This window comes from Lethenteron reissneri, chromosome 6 (genome assembly GCF_015708825.2).
Source record: "Lethenteron reissneri isolate LAM-NWPU_2019-01 chromosome 6, ASM1570882v1, whole genome shotgun sequence".
NCBI lineage: Eukaryota > Metazoa > Chordata > Hyperoartia > Petromyzontiformes > Petromyzontidae > Lethenteron > Lethenteron reissneri.
In genome coordinates, this window is record NC_083784.1 from 4989404 (window position 1) to 5006265 (window position 16862).

General features: G+C 52.6%; 1 protein-coding gene across 1 annotated transcript; it reads right to left on the minus strand.

Annotated features, from left to right (window-relative positions):
* Positions 1-6780: 6780 nt before the first annotated feature.
* LOC133354080 (claudin-3-like) lies at positions 6781-15606 on the minus strand. Its single transcript, XM_061570645.1, is given in 3 exon segments — positions 6781-9556; positions 9559-9868; positions 14847-15606. Coding segments are annotated over 3 exon segments (690 nt in total). The 5' UTR covers positions 15048-15606; the 3' UTR covers positions 6781-9377.
* Positions 15607-16862: the final 1256 nt, after the last annotated feature.

The window sequence follows — 16862 nt, forward strand, 5'->3', positions numbered from 1 at the left end:
TGATTTGCTCTTGACTTTGGAGTAATCTTGTATCTAAGTTCTTCCACACACACGGAGAGAGAGAGAGGACGACTCAGAGACGCCAGGAGGAAGAGGAACCACTGACGAGGAGAGGGAATGGAGCAGCAGCAGCAACTGCCACGCGGTGACCGGCCGGGCACTACCCGAAAATTGGCCACGCTCTGCGTGCCTCTACATATTGAGGTGTTATCGGCCAATTAATGAGTCTTTAACAATGACGAAGCGCCGTTGTGAAACATGATGATAATAATGATTACAAACATAAGAGGTCTTTTGGGTGAGATCGCGTAATTATATAAATGTGTAGTTAAAACCCGCCACCACCCGACACAGCCAACTAGTAAGGGTTGATAATTGGTTCTTTACCCTTCTATCTGGCAACAAAACTGACAGGGTTGTCACGTAAACAGAACGTGCCAATTCGTCACTAGTACAGCACACCGGTGTGTTGGAGAGCCAAGCCACAACATTTACAATCCGAGTACGACGTTACAAAATCAACAACGCCTCCTGCCCAATCCGCGCTTGTCGCTTTGCACGTGGACAAATATGAAATCATATTTCGCACGACCACCTTATCTCGAGTGCTGGTCACGGTCATCCGTGAGTGTCTGACCACCCTTGCGGAGGTGTTTAATAAACACGATAGGGCCGCAGCGAGGGGCGGGGGAGGGGTGTGTGGAGAACGATTCGGTGAAGGGGGGGGGGCTGAAAGTCTAACCTCATTGACCACGTGGACTATGGGACTGAACACTTAGCGCGCGCGTGTTTATGGATGGCACGTGACCTCGGGCAAACACACAAAAAATCCTCAGCGATGTCGCCAAGATTAGGGCTCGCTTTGTTCATGCGCACGAAAGGGCACGTTCATCAGCAGCAGCAGCATTTATCATGAGCATCGTCGTCGTCGGCGGCATCATCAAGTCGCGTTCGCCACATGTTGCTGTACGGGGGTTCGCGGTTTGGAACGAGCGGCCGCCCTGGTTAATAATCAGAAATATATTATTTTTAAACACGTAGGATGCTTTTGCGACCAATATTATCCATAATAAAGGGGGGGGGGGTTGAGTTAGATCGCGTAAATATGAATGTGTCTTTAAACCCGTGGATACCCATTGGGTACCCATTGTAATATATATGGATGCCCGTTGTAATTTATATGCATTCATTAATCCCCCCCCCCCCCCGTTTGCACGTCAAGGGCTTACAAGTGCCATCATCACATCGAGCCCTCTATTTAAGGAACGAAATAGGCGGACTTCTCTACAAATCTGGCTGTCCGCCTGATGAAGCCAGTTGTAATTACTGGCGAAACGTCGTACTCAGATTGTAAATGTTGTGGATTTGCTCTCCAACACACCGGTGTGCTGTACTAGTAGCGAATTGGAACGTTTTGTTAGCGTGACAAACCTTACTAATTGGCTGTGCCGGGTGGTGGCTGGTTTAACGACACATTGATATTCACGCGACCTCACCCAAAACACCTCTATTAAAAAAACATGCCAATTAGTGACTAGTTCAGCACACCGGTGTGTTGGAGAGTTACTTATCCATGTAGCCTGGAGGAATCCGACACGCCGATGTAGATCTTTTTCTTTTTTACCCCACAGATGTCCAAATCAATAAGTGGCAGTGTGTCATCCGAGTGGCCTGTGACTCAAGTGACATGCAGGGAGCGGGGGGAGGGAGGGGGGGTCAGTTCCTCCCCCACATACCCGGCCACTGTCAACCCGATTCGTCGAACGCTCTCAGGGCAGCAATGCAGCCGGCGTAAGTGCAGAACCACGTTTCACATGAGCAGGGGTTGTTGAGTGTGTGACCGGGCTCAGAGCGTCAACTTGCTACGTTGGAGAACTCGGTTTTAATCGTAGCTCAGTCTGCGTGAGTCTACGGGTCTCTCTGTTAGTCTATGGGTCTCTCTGTGAGTCTATGGGTCTCTCTGTGAGTCTATGGTTCTTTCTATAAATCTATGAGTCTTTCTTTGAGTCTATGGGTCTCTGTGAGTCCGAGGGGTTTTGTTGTGAGTTTATGGGTCTTTCTGCGAGTCTATGGGTTTCTCTGAGAGTCTATGGGTCTCTCTTTTAGTCCATGGGTCTTTCTGTGAGTTTATGGGTCTCGCTGTGAGTCTATGGATCTCTCTTTGAGTCTATGGGTTTCTGTGAGTCCGAGGGGTCTCTTTGTGAGTTTATTGGTTTTTCTGTGAGTCCATGGGTCTTTCTGCGAGTCTATGGGTCTCTGTGAGTCTATGGATCTCTCTGTGAGTCTAGGGGTCTCTGTGAGTGTATGGGTCTCTGTGAGTCTATGGATCTTTCTGTGAGTCTATGGGTCTCTGTGAGTCTATGGATCTTTCTGCGAGTCTATGGGTCTCTGTGAGTCTATGGATCTCTATGTGAGTCTATGGGTCTCTGTGAGTGTATGGGTCCTTGTGTGGTGTCGATATGTCAACTGCCTCGCCTGGAATGCAGATCGTGGGTTCGATCCCGACCCTGAAGCCTGTTGTATATTTTGAGTTCTCCCCGTGGTCGCGTGGATTCTTCTCCAGGGCCTCCGGTTTTCAATGAATGGTGGGGAACCGGTTAAAACCGGTTGGCTGTTGTTCCGCACACTATGGAGAAGGTGTATAGCGATACACGTTAACACCTTTGAACCTTTTTGTAAATGAGAAGCGACGGCAGCTGCTACGGCAGTGGTTGGGGTGTGGGGTGCTGATAGCTGTCAGCGTTCGATTCCAGCTCACGGCCGACACCAGTGACGATTATCTGAATCAGTCCTGGGCCTCCCCTAGGTCGACTCAGCCTCAAATGACTAACGGGTGCGCTTTGTAAACATTGCCACTGGGGAGACAAAGGCGGACGGATGTGGTGCTCGCACACCCGGCCCCTCGTTTGCTGTGCCTGCCTTCATAGGTGCTCGCTAACAGCACTTGCCCCAAAAGGATTTTAAGGCTATACGGGGGAGCTTTGTCATTGTCTTTGGTGATGGTGGTCAGCGCACTGGACTTGCAAGCCCAGAGGTCACTGCTTCGCCTGCCCATGTCGGTCGCATTCACGGCAAAAAATCCACTGCATCCGAACCGGTTACTCGATTCGACAAACGTTTAACCGGTTTTCCCGGTTTTCGTTTAACAAACCTGATTGTTAACATTCTTCAAACAAATGTAAGCTCAGCATTTTTGATTATCTAAGAAGATGCACACGTTTGTGTTTATATAATGTGTGGGCTAGGTCACGTGTTGGTAGTTCTATCCCTAAAATCATTTTGTAGTGAGCGACCCCACCCACCTGACAAGATTGTCACGTTTACAATTATAGTATTATCATTATTATTACAGACGTGAGTGTGTTGCTGTGACCTGCAGTGTGATGCTGGTGGATAAACACACTGTGGTGGTGGTTCAACAGTGTGGTGGTGGTGGTGGTCGTAGTAGTGATGGTTATGGTGGTTCAACAGTGTGGTAGTGATGGTTCAACACAATGTGGTGTTTCAACAGTGTGGTGGTGCTGTGGTAGTTTACGAGTGTGATGGTGGTTCAACACAGTGTGGTGGTGTTGGTGGTGTGGTAGTTTACGAGTGTGGTGGTGGCGGCAGTAGTGATGGTGGTGATGGTTCAACACAGTGTGGTGGTGCTGCTGGTGGTGTGGTACGACAAACTACCTCAGTTCTAGATTTTAAGTTTTCGTGACTGCAAGGATTCATACTCTTTGTTTTTTTTCGGTAAAGTCACGTAGGTAAAAAATTAAAAAAATCACGACGTTTCGGGCGCAATACAAGCATCCTTCTTCAGGTGGGGACAACTTGGCGAAAGCACACCGCTTAAGTGTGTCTTCACGACGACTACCTCAGGGCGTGACGAACCTGCCTTACGCGAGTGTCAGGCACAGCTGGCCTGGCTCTCAGTACCTGGTAAGGGCACCGCCCAGGGTCACGCGGTCCTCTCACTGCCTTGTGAGTGTCTCGGGAGAGTCAAAGGCTAAGGGAGTAAACCCCGACAGAAAATCAAGAGTGGGGCATCGTAGGCGGTTTTGTGATGCACAGCGGCACCTGCAGCCAAACTGGCACCAAACGTCGTGCTACGCACCAGATGGCAATGTCACATTCCCAACATCTCAGTCCTCAGCATGGCCAACATTCCCAGCATGGACTCTCTACTCATTCAAAGGCGCCTGAGATGGCTTGGACACGTGCGCCGCATGCAGGATGGCAGAATACCAAAGGATGTCTTGTACGGCGAGCTGGCATCAGTCACACGAGCCACTGGTCGCCCGGTCCTGCGCTGCAAAGATGTCTGCAAACGCGACACGAAGAACTGCCACATCCACCCAGGTGAGTTGGGAGCAAACTGCCGGCGACTGACCTAGCTGGCAGGAGGCTATGAAAAAGAGGCCTCAGGAGAGGGGAGGAGTAAAGACACACTGCTTGGCAGACCAAGAGGGGACCACGTAAAGAAAAAGCAACAAACACCGCTGGAGCCGCTACCGCATTCATTTGCAATTACTGTTGCAATGATTGCCACTCAAGGATTTGGCCGATTAAGTAATTCCAGGCGCTGCAAACCCCACAGTTGACCTCGTAAGACACGAAAAAAATATCTCGAGACACAGACCTATTGGATTGGATTGGTGCTGGTGGTTGAACGCAGTGTGGTGGTGAATGAGACAAAGCAGCCAGTGCGTGGTGGTGTAGACCGAGTGGTCAACACGGGGGGTGTAATTAACGAGTGAAGTTCATGGGAACACTATCCCTGGTCACAGCGATAGAAGAGTGATTACGAGGCGACTGACCACTGGTCAGGAGGGTGAAGAAAGAAGCTAGATAAGAGATGTGCTTTGACCTGCAGTGGCGGTGTTTGAACTTAGTATGGATGAGTCGGCACTGTCCTGAACAATTGGACCCTCTGGGTCACGTACTTTGAACAGCCTTTACTCAAGACGCCTCGGTGTTAGGAAGCTCGCGGAGAGGGACACGGGACCGGCGCACGCGGCACAGCTGTGATCAGGCACTCTGGAGACAGCATCTGCGAGGATTGGTGGATCACAAAGACAAAGATCCCCCGTATAGCCTTAACAGACTGTAGGGGCAAGTGCTGTTAGCAAGCACCTATGAAGGCCGGAACGGTACACGAGGGGGTGGGTAGCCAGCACCACGCCCGACCGCCTATGTCTCCCCAGTGGCGATGTTCACACACCGCACTAGGTACTCATTTAAGGCCGAGTCGACCTAGGGGAGGCCCAGGACCGGTTCAGATAACGTCACTGATGTTGGCCGTGAGCGGGAATCGAACCCGGGTCGTCAGGTTCATAGCGCAGCGCGCTAACCGCTACACTACCGCGGCGCACGTGTCCAAGCCACACACTCACATAGGCCTCGGCAAGGTAAGGTAAAAGTGTAAAAACAACGAGCCTACCTTTTACCCTACCCTTTACCCTTACCCCTTGGCATGTCGACACCTTTACCTTACACTTTTACCCGGTAAAAAGGGTACAATTACCTTACCTTGCCGAGAGCCTACACACACAGACGTTGTGAAACTCCCTTCCCGTAGGCGTCGAGGTGGTACCGTGTCCCATTGACTGGCCAAGCAACGGCACCAGCAAATGTGGTCTCCCCCCCTCTTCACTGTGTGTGGGATACAGGGTTTCGCCCTCGCACGTGTGGGGTTTTCACCGGGCGTGTCGGTTTCCGCTACACTAATTGGTGGATCGCACGCAAATTCGTGCAGCCATCCCTCGAGGTCTTCGTCTCCGAGCTGGTCCAGAGTATGGCAGCACAGCAAGTGGGTTGACCTCAACTTGCATTCCATCTGTACAGCGATTGTTGCGCGTCTGCTCCCTCTCATCATCCTCATATCCGATCTCGTGGCCCCGCTCATCCCTTCTCCTCCTCCCCTTTCTGCCCAGCGCTCCCTCCCTTTCTTCTTAGCTTATTTGGCCGTACTCGGGAAATGTAACTATATTTATTTCAACTTTTTTTTTTACCAGGTAAGGCCCACCAAGCTGCAAGTAACTTTATAATTGTTTTTTTACCCTTTTATCTGGCAAAAAAACCGACACCTTTTTTACGAGGAGTCATGTTTGCATAGACCACAATACCTGCAGTCATAAGAGTCTCATACTCCGATGGTGCATTGTCTTTGAGTTGTGTGCCTTTAGGCGTCATCTGGTCCAAACCCATGTGAGACTAGGCTCTAAGGAAAGCTGTCTCGGGTGTGGACCAATCAATTTCAAGGATAGTGCATACATTAGAGTTATGTTTTTGTTTGCATTATGGCTGCAGGTATTGTGGTCTATGCAAACATGACTCCTCGTAAAAAAATGGTGCCAGTTTTGTTGCCAGATAAAAGGGTAAAAAACCAAATATCATATTTTTTACTGGCAAATGAGGTACCAATGGTGCAAGTAGCTTGTTTTGCCTTCATAAGTGACTTGGCCACAAATGATAGCCCAACGAAGTGGCTTATCACATGCAAATTTATAGCAGCCAAATATTCTAAAAACTTAAAAGTTTGACTCTTGCTGCTCTTGAGCCACGTCTCGTCTTGGGCTCCTCCTTCTCCTCTCGATCCTCATCTCTTCCGACCCCGTGCTCTCGTTTCTCCGTTCCTTTCCCCTCACCTCCCATTCTCTCGCCCCCTCCCTCGCTCACTCCCGTTCCTCTCTCTTCATCCGTACGTTCGTTTTGACTCGACTCCCCGTGGTGTGTGCGTGCGTGCGCGCGCGTAAAACCGGTAGCACCATTACAAGAGAAAGGTTGAGCTTGCGGTTCCGGGCAAACGAAAGCAAGTTTTATTGTTATTATTATATACACACGGAATGAGCCACGAGTACAAAAAAAAGGCACAGGTCGGTGAATGGCGATGCTGGGTGGGCGACAGATCAGGGACAACGAACGAATCTGTCATCGTTATGCCAAAGTGTCATCCCGAACCCAAAAGAACACCCGCACGTGCGATAGAAATTCCCCATTCTTATGGCGGGAACCCAGTAACATCCAAAACAAATACGAGCTTCCGGTTCATTTTTTTCTTTCTCTACCCCCCCCCCTCCTCGCTGTTCAAGGAAGCGGCATGCATTTTATCGGACCCTACAGATGCGATGATGATGGGCCGAGCCACGCGCACACTCTCACACCCCGGATTTGTGAACTTCCGAACGAGTTCCAAGATAATGACTCAAGCGGATAATATAAAAAAATAAAATTGTCGTAGCAGTAATATTAATATCAACAAAAATATCCACCCCCGCCCACCTTTAAAAACACCCAGAAATAAGTGTACGTAGTTTATAAAAAAAAATAAAACAGCTGAAAAACGTTACAAGTACAGCAGTAAAGAAATACGATGACGTGTGTGAGTGTAGGAATCGACCAGCGCCACTCGTGACCAACGAATATAAAAAGCGAACTTCACGCGCGCACGACGGCCAACTCCGATATACAGCTCACCACCCGAGCACACCACATCAAGTATACCCCTCGCTATGGCGGTGACTACTACGACTACTACTCGGTTGCAATATACAAGCAGAACTAACATTTGGCAGCCGGGTCGGTGACAAGCAAAACAATGTTTCCAGTACACGGCACACCACATCCATAATCTTCTCTCTCTCCATCCGTGGCTGCGACCCAGTCACATACCACGGCCTCCTCCCAACGACTCCGAGCATATTAATTGAGAAATTTAATTCCTGGTATACACACGTTGATTTCCAACAGCATTAGGAACCATCTTCACCTATCAAAACAAATCAGCGCCTCTGTTGTCCATTCCTTCAGGTCTCGTTCCACGTGAGCTTGTTTTCCCAAAGAGACTCCCACAGCACGTGGGCAGCGAAACGTTGGACAATCATCCCCCCCAAAAGAAAAAAAGCACACCAGAGGAATAATTCTCTGCTGCGTGTCACGTGAACAAGAGATTGTATATTTGTCCCAATCTTGATATAAACGTCACTCGACATAATCCACCCCTTCCTCCTCTTACCTCCTTACTCCTCCTACACAGCAGCGTCCTGGACGTGATAATCAAGTCCGTCGCCCCCCCCCCCACCTCCCGAATAAAACCGCCTAGAGTCGGGCGGTCGAGTGGAGTTTAAGCGGCGTCCGTGCGTCGCCCGCCACCGTGACGCGTGGAGGAGGATCCCTCTCGGTGCAGGAGACGCAAGAAAGCCCCACGTGACCCGTCTTTTTCCATTTTTTTTTAAAAACACACGAAAATTATAATATTCTTTTAAAAAACCCGAACCACGACCGCCACTGCATTTGTCCCCCCCTCCCCCCCCAAGCGACTGTGCACGAAGTTTTGAGTGGCCAGTCAATCCAAGGGGAAAAGGGCGCAGCCCTGCAATTCCCTGCTCAACTCCACTGCTGGTGGAACGACCCCTCTGCTATGAGAGCAAGGAGTGCCAGAGAGGGATAGAGCCACCTCTAGGCCCCTCTGCTATGAGAGCAGGGAGTGCCAGAGAGGGAGAGAGCCACCTCTAGGCCCCTCTGCTATGAGAGCAGGGAGTGCCAGAGAGGGAGACAGCCACCTCTAGGCCCCTCTGCTATGAGAGCAGGGAGTGCCAGAGAGGGAGACAGCCACCTCTAGGCCCCTCTGCTATGAGAGCAGGGAGTGCCAGAGAGGGAGAGAGCCACCTCTAGGCCCCTCTGCTATGAGAGCAGGGAGTGCCAGAGAGGGAGACAGCCACCTCTAGGCCCCTCTGCTATGAGAGCAGGGAGTGCCAGAGAGGGAGAGAGCCACCTCTAGGCCCCTCTGCTATGAGAGCAGGGAGTGCCAGAGAGGGAGAGAGCCACCTCTAGGAGATCGTGCCGTCGCAAATATTTATATAATCGTCGTCGTATCGATTATTACTCCCCCACCCGCAGGGAAGCTATTTGACTAATAGATTTTTGTTTGTTTCGTTTGAAGAGTCTCCCTCGTGTTGTTTATCGAGCATCGGATCGCACGTCCAGTGCGCCGCAGACCGTTACACCCATCACTTTTGTACACGATGCAAGTTATCCAAACAAGAAAATCTAAAATCGTCCTTAAAAAAAAAATCCGAATTCACAAACTTTTATTCATATTTCGAATAGTTCAGGACTCGATGCGGGTGACGTCGCCGCGCAGATTTGCAGATTTGCGCGGCGACGTCACCGCCGCACACTTGCCCGCGTGCGCGTCCCCCAGCCAGCAAAACTTGTTTTTGTTCCTCTAACATGGCACAGCAATGCCGTCGATGGACGCTATGCCGTGACAGTACGAAACATACAACTCATCCCGGGCACAGATGCATAACCCACACTTTCAACCCCACCGCATCCATCCAAACCACCCCCACAAAATCAACCCGTCTGTCTACCCCCCTCCCCTACCCACCTTACACAAACTCCTTCATGGAGTAAGTGGTACTCATGGCTCTCCGCGGCTGGTGCGTGTCTGGCACCGTGCGCGGCGCTGACACCGCGTAGCCGCTCTTCGCCGGGCGGTACCCGGGCTCGTCCTTGGGGGGGCACGAGCAGGCGAGCAGCGCCCCTCCGGCCACCAGCATGAAGCCGAGATCCAGCCGAGGTAGAGGGCTCCACCGAGCTCACGCTTGAGGGCCTCGGGCACGCTGGGGTTGTAGAAGTCGCGGATGATGGCGTTGGCCGTCCAGCACACGGGGATGAGCACGATGAGGGCGGCGAGGATGAAGAGGAAGCCGCCCGACATGGCGATGTACGCCTTGGCGCGCTCGTTCTCGACGCAGTGCGTGCACTGCATGCCCAGGGTCGCGATGAGCATGGCCAGGGTGCCCAGAGCCACACTCACGCACATGAGGCCGCGCGCCGCCTGCATGTCCGGCGTGAGCGCCAGCAGAGAGTCGTAGACCTGTGCACGCCGGGGCAGTCACACGGAACGAGAGTGGGTCAATTGGGGTGGAGGAGCCAGTGGGGGCGGGGGGGTAGTGGCACGTGCCCCCCCAAATGATCCCATCGAAATCCTTAATTTCTATCAGATCATTGGGGTTTATTAGTAATACATCGGCATTTTGCGACCCCCACTGCCACTGTGCAGCATATTATTACGAGCCAGGGACGCTATGAGATGATAGGACAATAGTCGGAGTCCATAATTGGCAATTAAGTAACGGCAAAGCAGTTATAAGTGACTCACAGAATTGTGCGCAGTTGCGTCTACAGCACACGACTTCCCTGAAGGCATCAACACCTTCAGCGAGCGCGATGCCGATCACACAACGCGGTTCGAATTTAACCCTCGATCGATGGCTGCGCCATCGCCACACACGCGTCGACTAAAAAACAAGGGACAAGTCCTTACTTACACCTCCTCTATCATTTTTCATTGCTGGAGGGGTTTCCCCCACCCCCTACCTGAAAACCCTGGCTCCGCCATTGGGGGTAGCGGGTACGGGGGGGGGGGGGGCCGTTGGTGCCATACTTCACCCAGGCTGGGTGATAAATAAAAGGGAGGGCGGAATAAGACTAGTCACCGATGCGAGCCGTGATATTGAATCAGAGTCGCCGGGCTCGTAGCGAGAGTTATGGATGGTAGTGCGCTCCTAACCACTGCGCCACCGCTCTACTGCTCGTGGTAGTTGGTTGCTCTAGAAGCCGTTCGCGGTTGCGATTGTTGTGGCGAGATTGTTGTTGCTGCGTTTGGCAGTGGCGCACAACCCACAAACCAACAAATCACTCCGCACATTCGCCGGCTACACTGCGGCCCGAATACAAATCTATAAATACTGTATCGAGTTGGTGACGTTTCGGGGAAACGCTCCTTCCTGGTTAAGAGATCTCGCCGCTGTGAATAAAGGAGATTGCCCAGATGTAGAAGCGAGATGTGTGTGGGGGAGGGGGTGATGATGCAAGGGTCTATGTACGTACTGTGTGTATGTTTAACTTCTTTCGCACCGTATGTAAGCCAACCGTGCTAATCGGTGGTGCAGGGGAAGGGTGGAGGGGGGCACTGCTGTATGAACCCACGTGGTCAGCACGCATTTAATACAACGGTGGGAGGGGGGGGGGGCAATAAAAATCGTGCGTACGCATGGATTGTGAAGAACCAAAAACAAACACTTTACCCCCAAGAGAGTCTTGTTTTCGCAAACATTTAATTAGCAGTACGGGGAAACGAGGGGGGGTGGGGGCAGTGGACGGAGTGTGAGATCTGTCCGGACAAAATCGCCTTTTCCTACATCGAGTCGAGTTGGACGTTGTCGCTCTGGCTTGTGCCTCCCGAGATTGAAGCGACCACTGAAAGCGATCTTCACATCGGCGATTTGTTGATCGGACCGAGACCATCCATCAACAAACCTCACCTCGAAACACCTGAGACCCCCCCCTCCCCCCGTTTTAAATAAATATCGAGCGGCGTCTGGAGAAACTTGCTATTCAAACCGTGGACCTCGAGCGGCGTTGCCTCCACGCACCTGACCCTCAGACCCCCCCCCCTTCCCCAACTCTGCCCTCAATTAATCATTAATATACTTCACGCGGCTTCACAACATCAAAAGGAGCAACAAAGACAAATATCCCCCGTATAGCCCCGTAGCAGGATGTTGGGGCAAGTGCTGTTAGCGAACACCTATGAAGGTCGACCACTGCACGCGAGGGGGTGGGGGTGGCCAGCACCACGCCCGGCCGCCTTTGTCTCCCTAGTGGCGATGTTAACACATCGCGCCAGGTACTCATGAGGCTGAGTCGACCCAGGGGAGGCCCAGGACTGGTTCAGATAATCGTCACTGGTGTCTGCCGTGAGCGGGAATCGAACTCACACACACCGATTCCCCATTCAGGTTACCCAGGAAAGACCCCCCCCCACCCCCCCACTCATCCTCGTGACCACTTCAGGCGAGGTCTGCTCACCTGATGAATTATAAAATGGAACAGAATGACTGCCGTGTAAACTCGAATCGAGACATTTGCGGTGTCATTTTCCGAACCACGTGGTGGGGGTGGGCAGGCGGCGGTGGGGGGGGGGGTATGGACCCCGAGCCGTGCTGGATAGTTCCGGGATCGTCCCGGCCCTGGCACGGCACGGATCACGAATGCCAGTGGAAACGCCGCACTAACCGAGGCAACGGCTGAATGATGTGTAGCACGGTTGCGTCGCGTCGCGTCACGGCGCGGATAAAACCGGTTTCTTGCGAGAACGCATTCGGAACCAGTTGTTGTATGTCAATTTTTTTATAGTTATTTTTAGAATGGACGGGCGCTTTTTTTTTTGGAGGTCGCCAGAACACGGATACAACAGAACATGTCGAGTGTGTTCATGAACCAAGTTGTGCGGAACTTCGAATGGTGGTCATATTAATTGTGGAAAAATGGCCGTCCATAAATGACGTCACGCCGCGATTTTGGACGATTTTTGACCCCGCCCCCCTCAAATATGACGTCACAAAGCTCTGCCCCCCCACTCCCCAAAACCATATTTCCATTTTGAAAATAAAACATGCTTCAAATCGCTTTAAACTATTGTCATTGTAGTGCGTATTTAATGTGGCGCTGCACTCTGACGTTATAGGAGAAAACATTTATTCAAACGTAAATTTAATTATGTAGAACGTGTTGCCTATATTTATTTAAAGTTGCGCATTTTGATGTGACGTCACATTTCTCATTCCCTTCCCCCTCGTCACACATCGTCACAAATGTCTGACCCCCCACCCCCCCCCCCCCCCCCCCCCAGCCGCGTGACGTCATTTATGGACAGCCCCAAACTTAAAAATATTTGCTTGGGAGGCAAGGGTTCGTGGATCACTTGAAGAGATGCGAAAACAAAACAAAAATAATCTCAGCGGCCGCGAGACGTGTGGCAGTGCGAGCAAGTGGGGGGGGGCTCCATTCGAATACGGCGCGTGTGTTAAATCGGCAACATTAGACTCCCCAATTCTCCCAACCTCCAGCCACTGGAGGCCGCTACAACCACCAGCGCAGTGTGAAACAACCGCGTCTTTCAATGTGCCATCAGGAAGTGCCATCGCGGGAAAACGGCGCATATGCTCCAAATTGCGTTATTTTAGTATAAACCCACAGCGACACGAACACGGAATGTGGGGTGGAGTTGTTCAGCGGTGCTTTGTGCACTACTGCCAATGCAGGATCGCTAAACACGGTTCATTAAAAATCGCCCATAATCGTCGCAGCGTTACAGCCATAATTAATTACAAGGTGGACCAGCTACCGAATGGCGACGTTGTGGAGCGGTGGCGCAGCGGTTAGCGCAGCGCGCTACGAACCCAGCCAACGCGAGTCCGATTGGGGGCCACGGCTAACGTGGCCCCTGAGAGCGGAATCGGTCCAAAACGCCCTCTCTTCAGATCGCCTTTTCTTTTACCAACACCGCACTGACCGGCGCTGGGCAAGTATGGTCAAATAAAACCCACGCGGGCACGGTGGGCTGGGGGTGGGCGCGGCGGGAGGCATTCGTGTGGCAGTGGATTATAGATCGTGGCCAATAACGATATATACGTAGGCTTTCGCGACCAATATTATTCATAATCAACGTTTTTGGGTTTAGATCGCGTTATTTATAAATGTGTCGTAACCCTCCACCACCCGACACGGCCAATCAATTCTGGCGAATTGCCCGATGATGATGGATGCAATTAATTATCAGCGAAACGTCGTACTCAATTTGTTAATGTTGTGGTTTTACGCTTCAACACACCGGTGGGCTAAAGCAGTGAACTATTTGTCTTTTGTCAACGTGACACTTTTTTACCGATTGGCCGTGTCGGGTGGTGGAGGGTTACGATAAATTTATAAATAAACACGATCTAAACCCAACAACGTTGATTATGAACGATAAATAGTTATGACGACTGGGCAAGCAGCCGTCTGTGGATGCCGCAGAGTCTGTAGATGCCGCGTTGGCAGCATATGCGCAGATACCTCGCGCAGGCGAAACTCGCGTTCGTCACCAGCGCACCGCGGCGCATATCCCGAGTGGACTATTGGGGGACCCCCTCCCCCGGTCCCCCCAGCCCCATGCCCCCCCGGGCCCCCCTCCAGCCCCCCAGGGAGCAACTACCCTATCGCTTTGGTGCCCGCGGAGAGCAGTGGTGCAGTGGTTAGCGCGCCGCGCTCCCAACCTGGCCACCAACACCGGTGAGGAATATTTGAACCGGTCCTGGGCGACCCCTAGGTCGATTCGGCCTCAAAAAAGTAGTACCTGGTGCGACGTGTAAACATCGCCGCGGGGGGTGACGAAGGCGGTCGGGCGTGGTGCTGGCACACCCACCCCACTCGTGTGCCGTGCCGGCCTTCATTAGGTGCTAATCGATCATTGCACTTGCCACAACAATATGTTAAGGCTATACGGGCGGGAAAGTTTGTCTTTTGGGAGCGGTCGTGTCGTGGTTAGAGCGCTGCGCTACCAAATCCGGGCGACCCTAATTCGATTCCCGCACACGAAATATCTGGAAGCGGTTCTCAACTTCCCCTAGATCGACTCGGCCTTAAAACTATTACAATGGTGTGGTGTTGGTAAAAAAAAATCTACATTGGTGAGACAAAGGCGGCCGGGCCTGGTCTTGGCCCCATCACTCCCTTGTGGATCGCGCCAGCGTTAAAAATAGGTGCTGCCACGCCAACAACGCTTGCCCCAACATTCTGTTCAAGTCTATACGGGTGATCTTTGTAGGCATTGAAAAATAAACGTGACACACACGAAAACCGCCGTTCGCCCGTAGCAGGATGTTGGGGCAAGTGCTGTTAGCGAACACCTATGAAGGCCGACCACTGCACGCGAGAGGGTGGGGGTGGCCAGCACCACGCCCGGCCGCCTGTGCCAGGCTAGGTGCACCTCGATACCACAGCGAGAGAGAGAGAGATGTGACCGTTACCTTGCATTGCTGCTGGCCCGTTGCCTGCGAGACGCACTGCATCCAAATGCCCTCCCAGAACACCTGGCCGACCACGATGTTGGCAGAGTTGGGCAGGAAGGCGGTGACGCGCCACTGCGGCAGAACCGTCACGGCGATGCTGCCGATCCAGCCCAGGATTCCCAGGGCGATCCCGGCAATCTGCAGAGCGGCGTTCGCCATCTCGGGGTGTTGGACGGGATGGGTTTAGGGTCCCGGGTAGACGAGTTTGTTCTACGGCGTTCGCTCTCGGCTAGGCGGCTGATGTCCTCTTGCACCTTTGCCTGCCCCTGCTCCTACTCCTGTCCCCTCTCCCTTCTTCTCTGCTTCGCGAAAACCTCCGAATGCGATTTTTTTTTTAAACTCTATTCTTGTTTTTTTGTCACCTGACCTCCCCCTCCCCCCTGCCAATTAATGCCACCTGCGTCCGAAATTACTTCCACGCTGGTGTGAATTTAGTTCCAATGGGATGGATGGGGTGGGGGAGGCAATTGAATGAGCTGATCAAACAATGGAGCCCGGTTCAATTGAGAAGAAGGAGGAAGAAAAAAAACCTGTCGCCTCGATGGTGTTCAATGAGATGTCCCAACAGGAGCTTGTGGAGCTCGTGTCGGCAGGTGAGCGAGCGAGTGCGCGTGAATCCGGGGGCGTCTCTCTCTCTCTCTCGCTCTGTCCGCTTCGAGAAGCCGTAACCTGAGCCACCACCCCTCGCGTGGACGCGGTGGGGGTCGAGCCCGGGCGCAACTGGCGATTGGCTGGCGTACTGAGTTTAATTGGCTCACCCCCAAGCGCGCAAACGCACACAGCCGCGTGTAACCTCCCCTCCACACACACACATACACCCCTCGCCAACCCTCCCCTCCAACCACCCCTGCCCCTCTCAATCACCCACCCACTCGCATACACTCACTGACACCACCCCAACGCACACACACGCACACACATACACACCTGGCCCTACGCACACACCCACACACTCCCACTGCACACCGCGCCTACGCACACACACACATACACTCCCACACACATAAACAAAGAAAAAAAAAGACAACAATTCCCCGTATAACCTTTAATATACTGTTGGGGCAAATGCTGCTGGCGAGCACCTATGAAGGCCGGAACCGCACATGGGGAGGTAGGTGGCCAGCACCACGTCCGGCCGCCTTTGTCTCCCTAGTGGCAATGTATAAACATCGCACCAAGTAATCATTTGAGGCTGAGTCGACCTAGGGGAGCTCCAGGACGGGCTCAGATAATCGTCACCGTGGCGTTGGCCGATGAGCGGGAATCGAACTCGGCGCAGCGCGCTAACCACTACACCACCGCTCCCCCTCGACCCCCACACACCACGACACACAGTCACACACACAGACACTCTCGCTACACACCACGAGTACACGCCCCTCCTTCACCTCGCCACGACGCAACATCGCCACGCAACCCCCTTGCCACAACCCCTCCTCCCCCAGCAACCACCTAACCGACACAAAGACAAAGAACCCCCCCCCCCTGTGTAGCCTTAACATAATCTTGGGGCAAGTGGCGTTAGCGAGTAGCACCTACCACGCCCGGTCAGAACGGCACGTGAGGGTGCGGGTGGCCAGCACCACGCCCGGCCGCCTTCATCTCCCCAGCAATGATGTTTACACACCGCTCATTTGAGGCTGAGTAGACCTAGGAGAGGCCCATGACCGGTTCAGATAATCGTCACTGGTGTTGGTGGCCGTGAGCGGATATCGAACGCGGGTCGCTGAGTTTGTAGCGCAGCGCTCCATGTACAAAGACAAAAATCCCCAGTATAGCAGTAACAGACTGTTGGGGCAAGTGCTGTTAGCGAGCACCTATGAAGGCTGGAACGGCACACGAGGGGGTGGGTAGACAACACCACGCCCGGCCGCCTTTGTCTCCCTAGTGGCTATGTTTTGACGCACCGCACCAGGTACTCATTCGAGGCTGAGTCGACCTACAGGATTGCCCTGCAAAAAGGTACTCATTTGA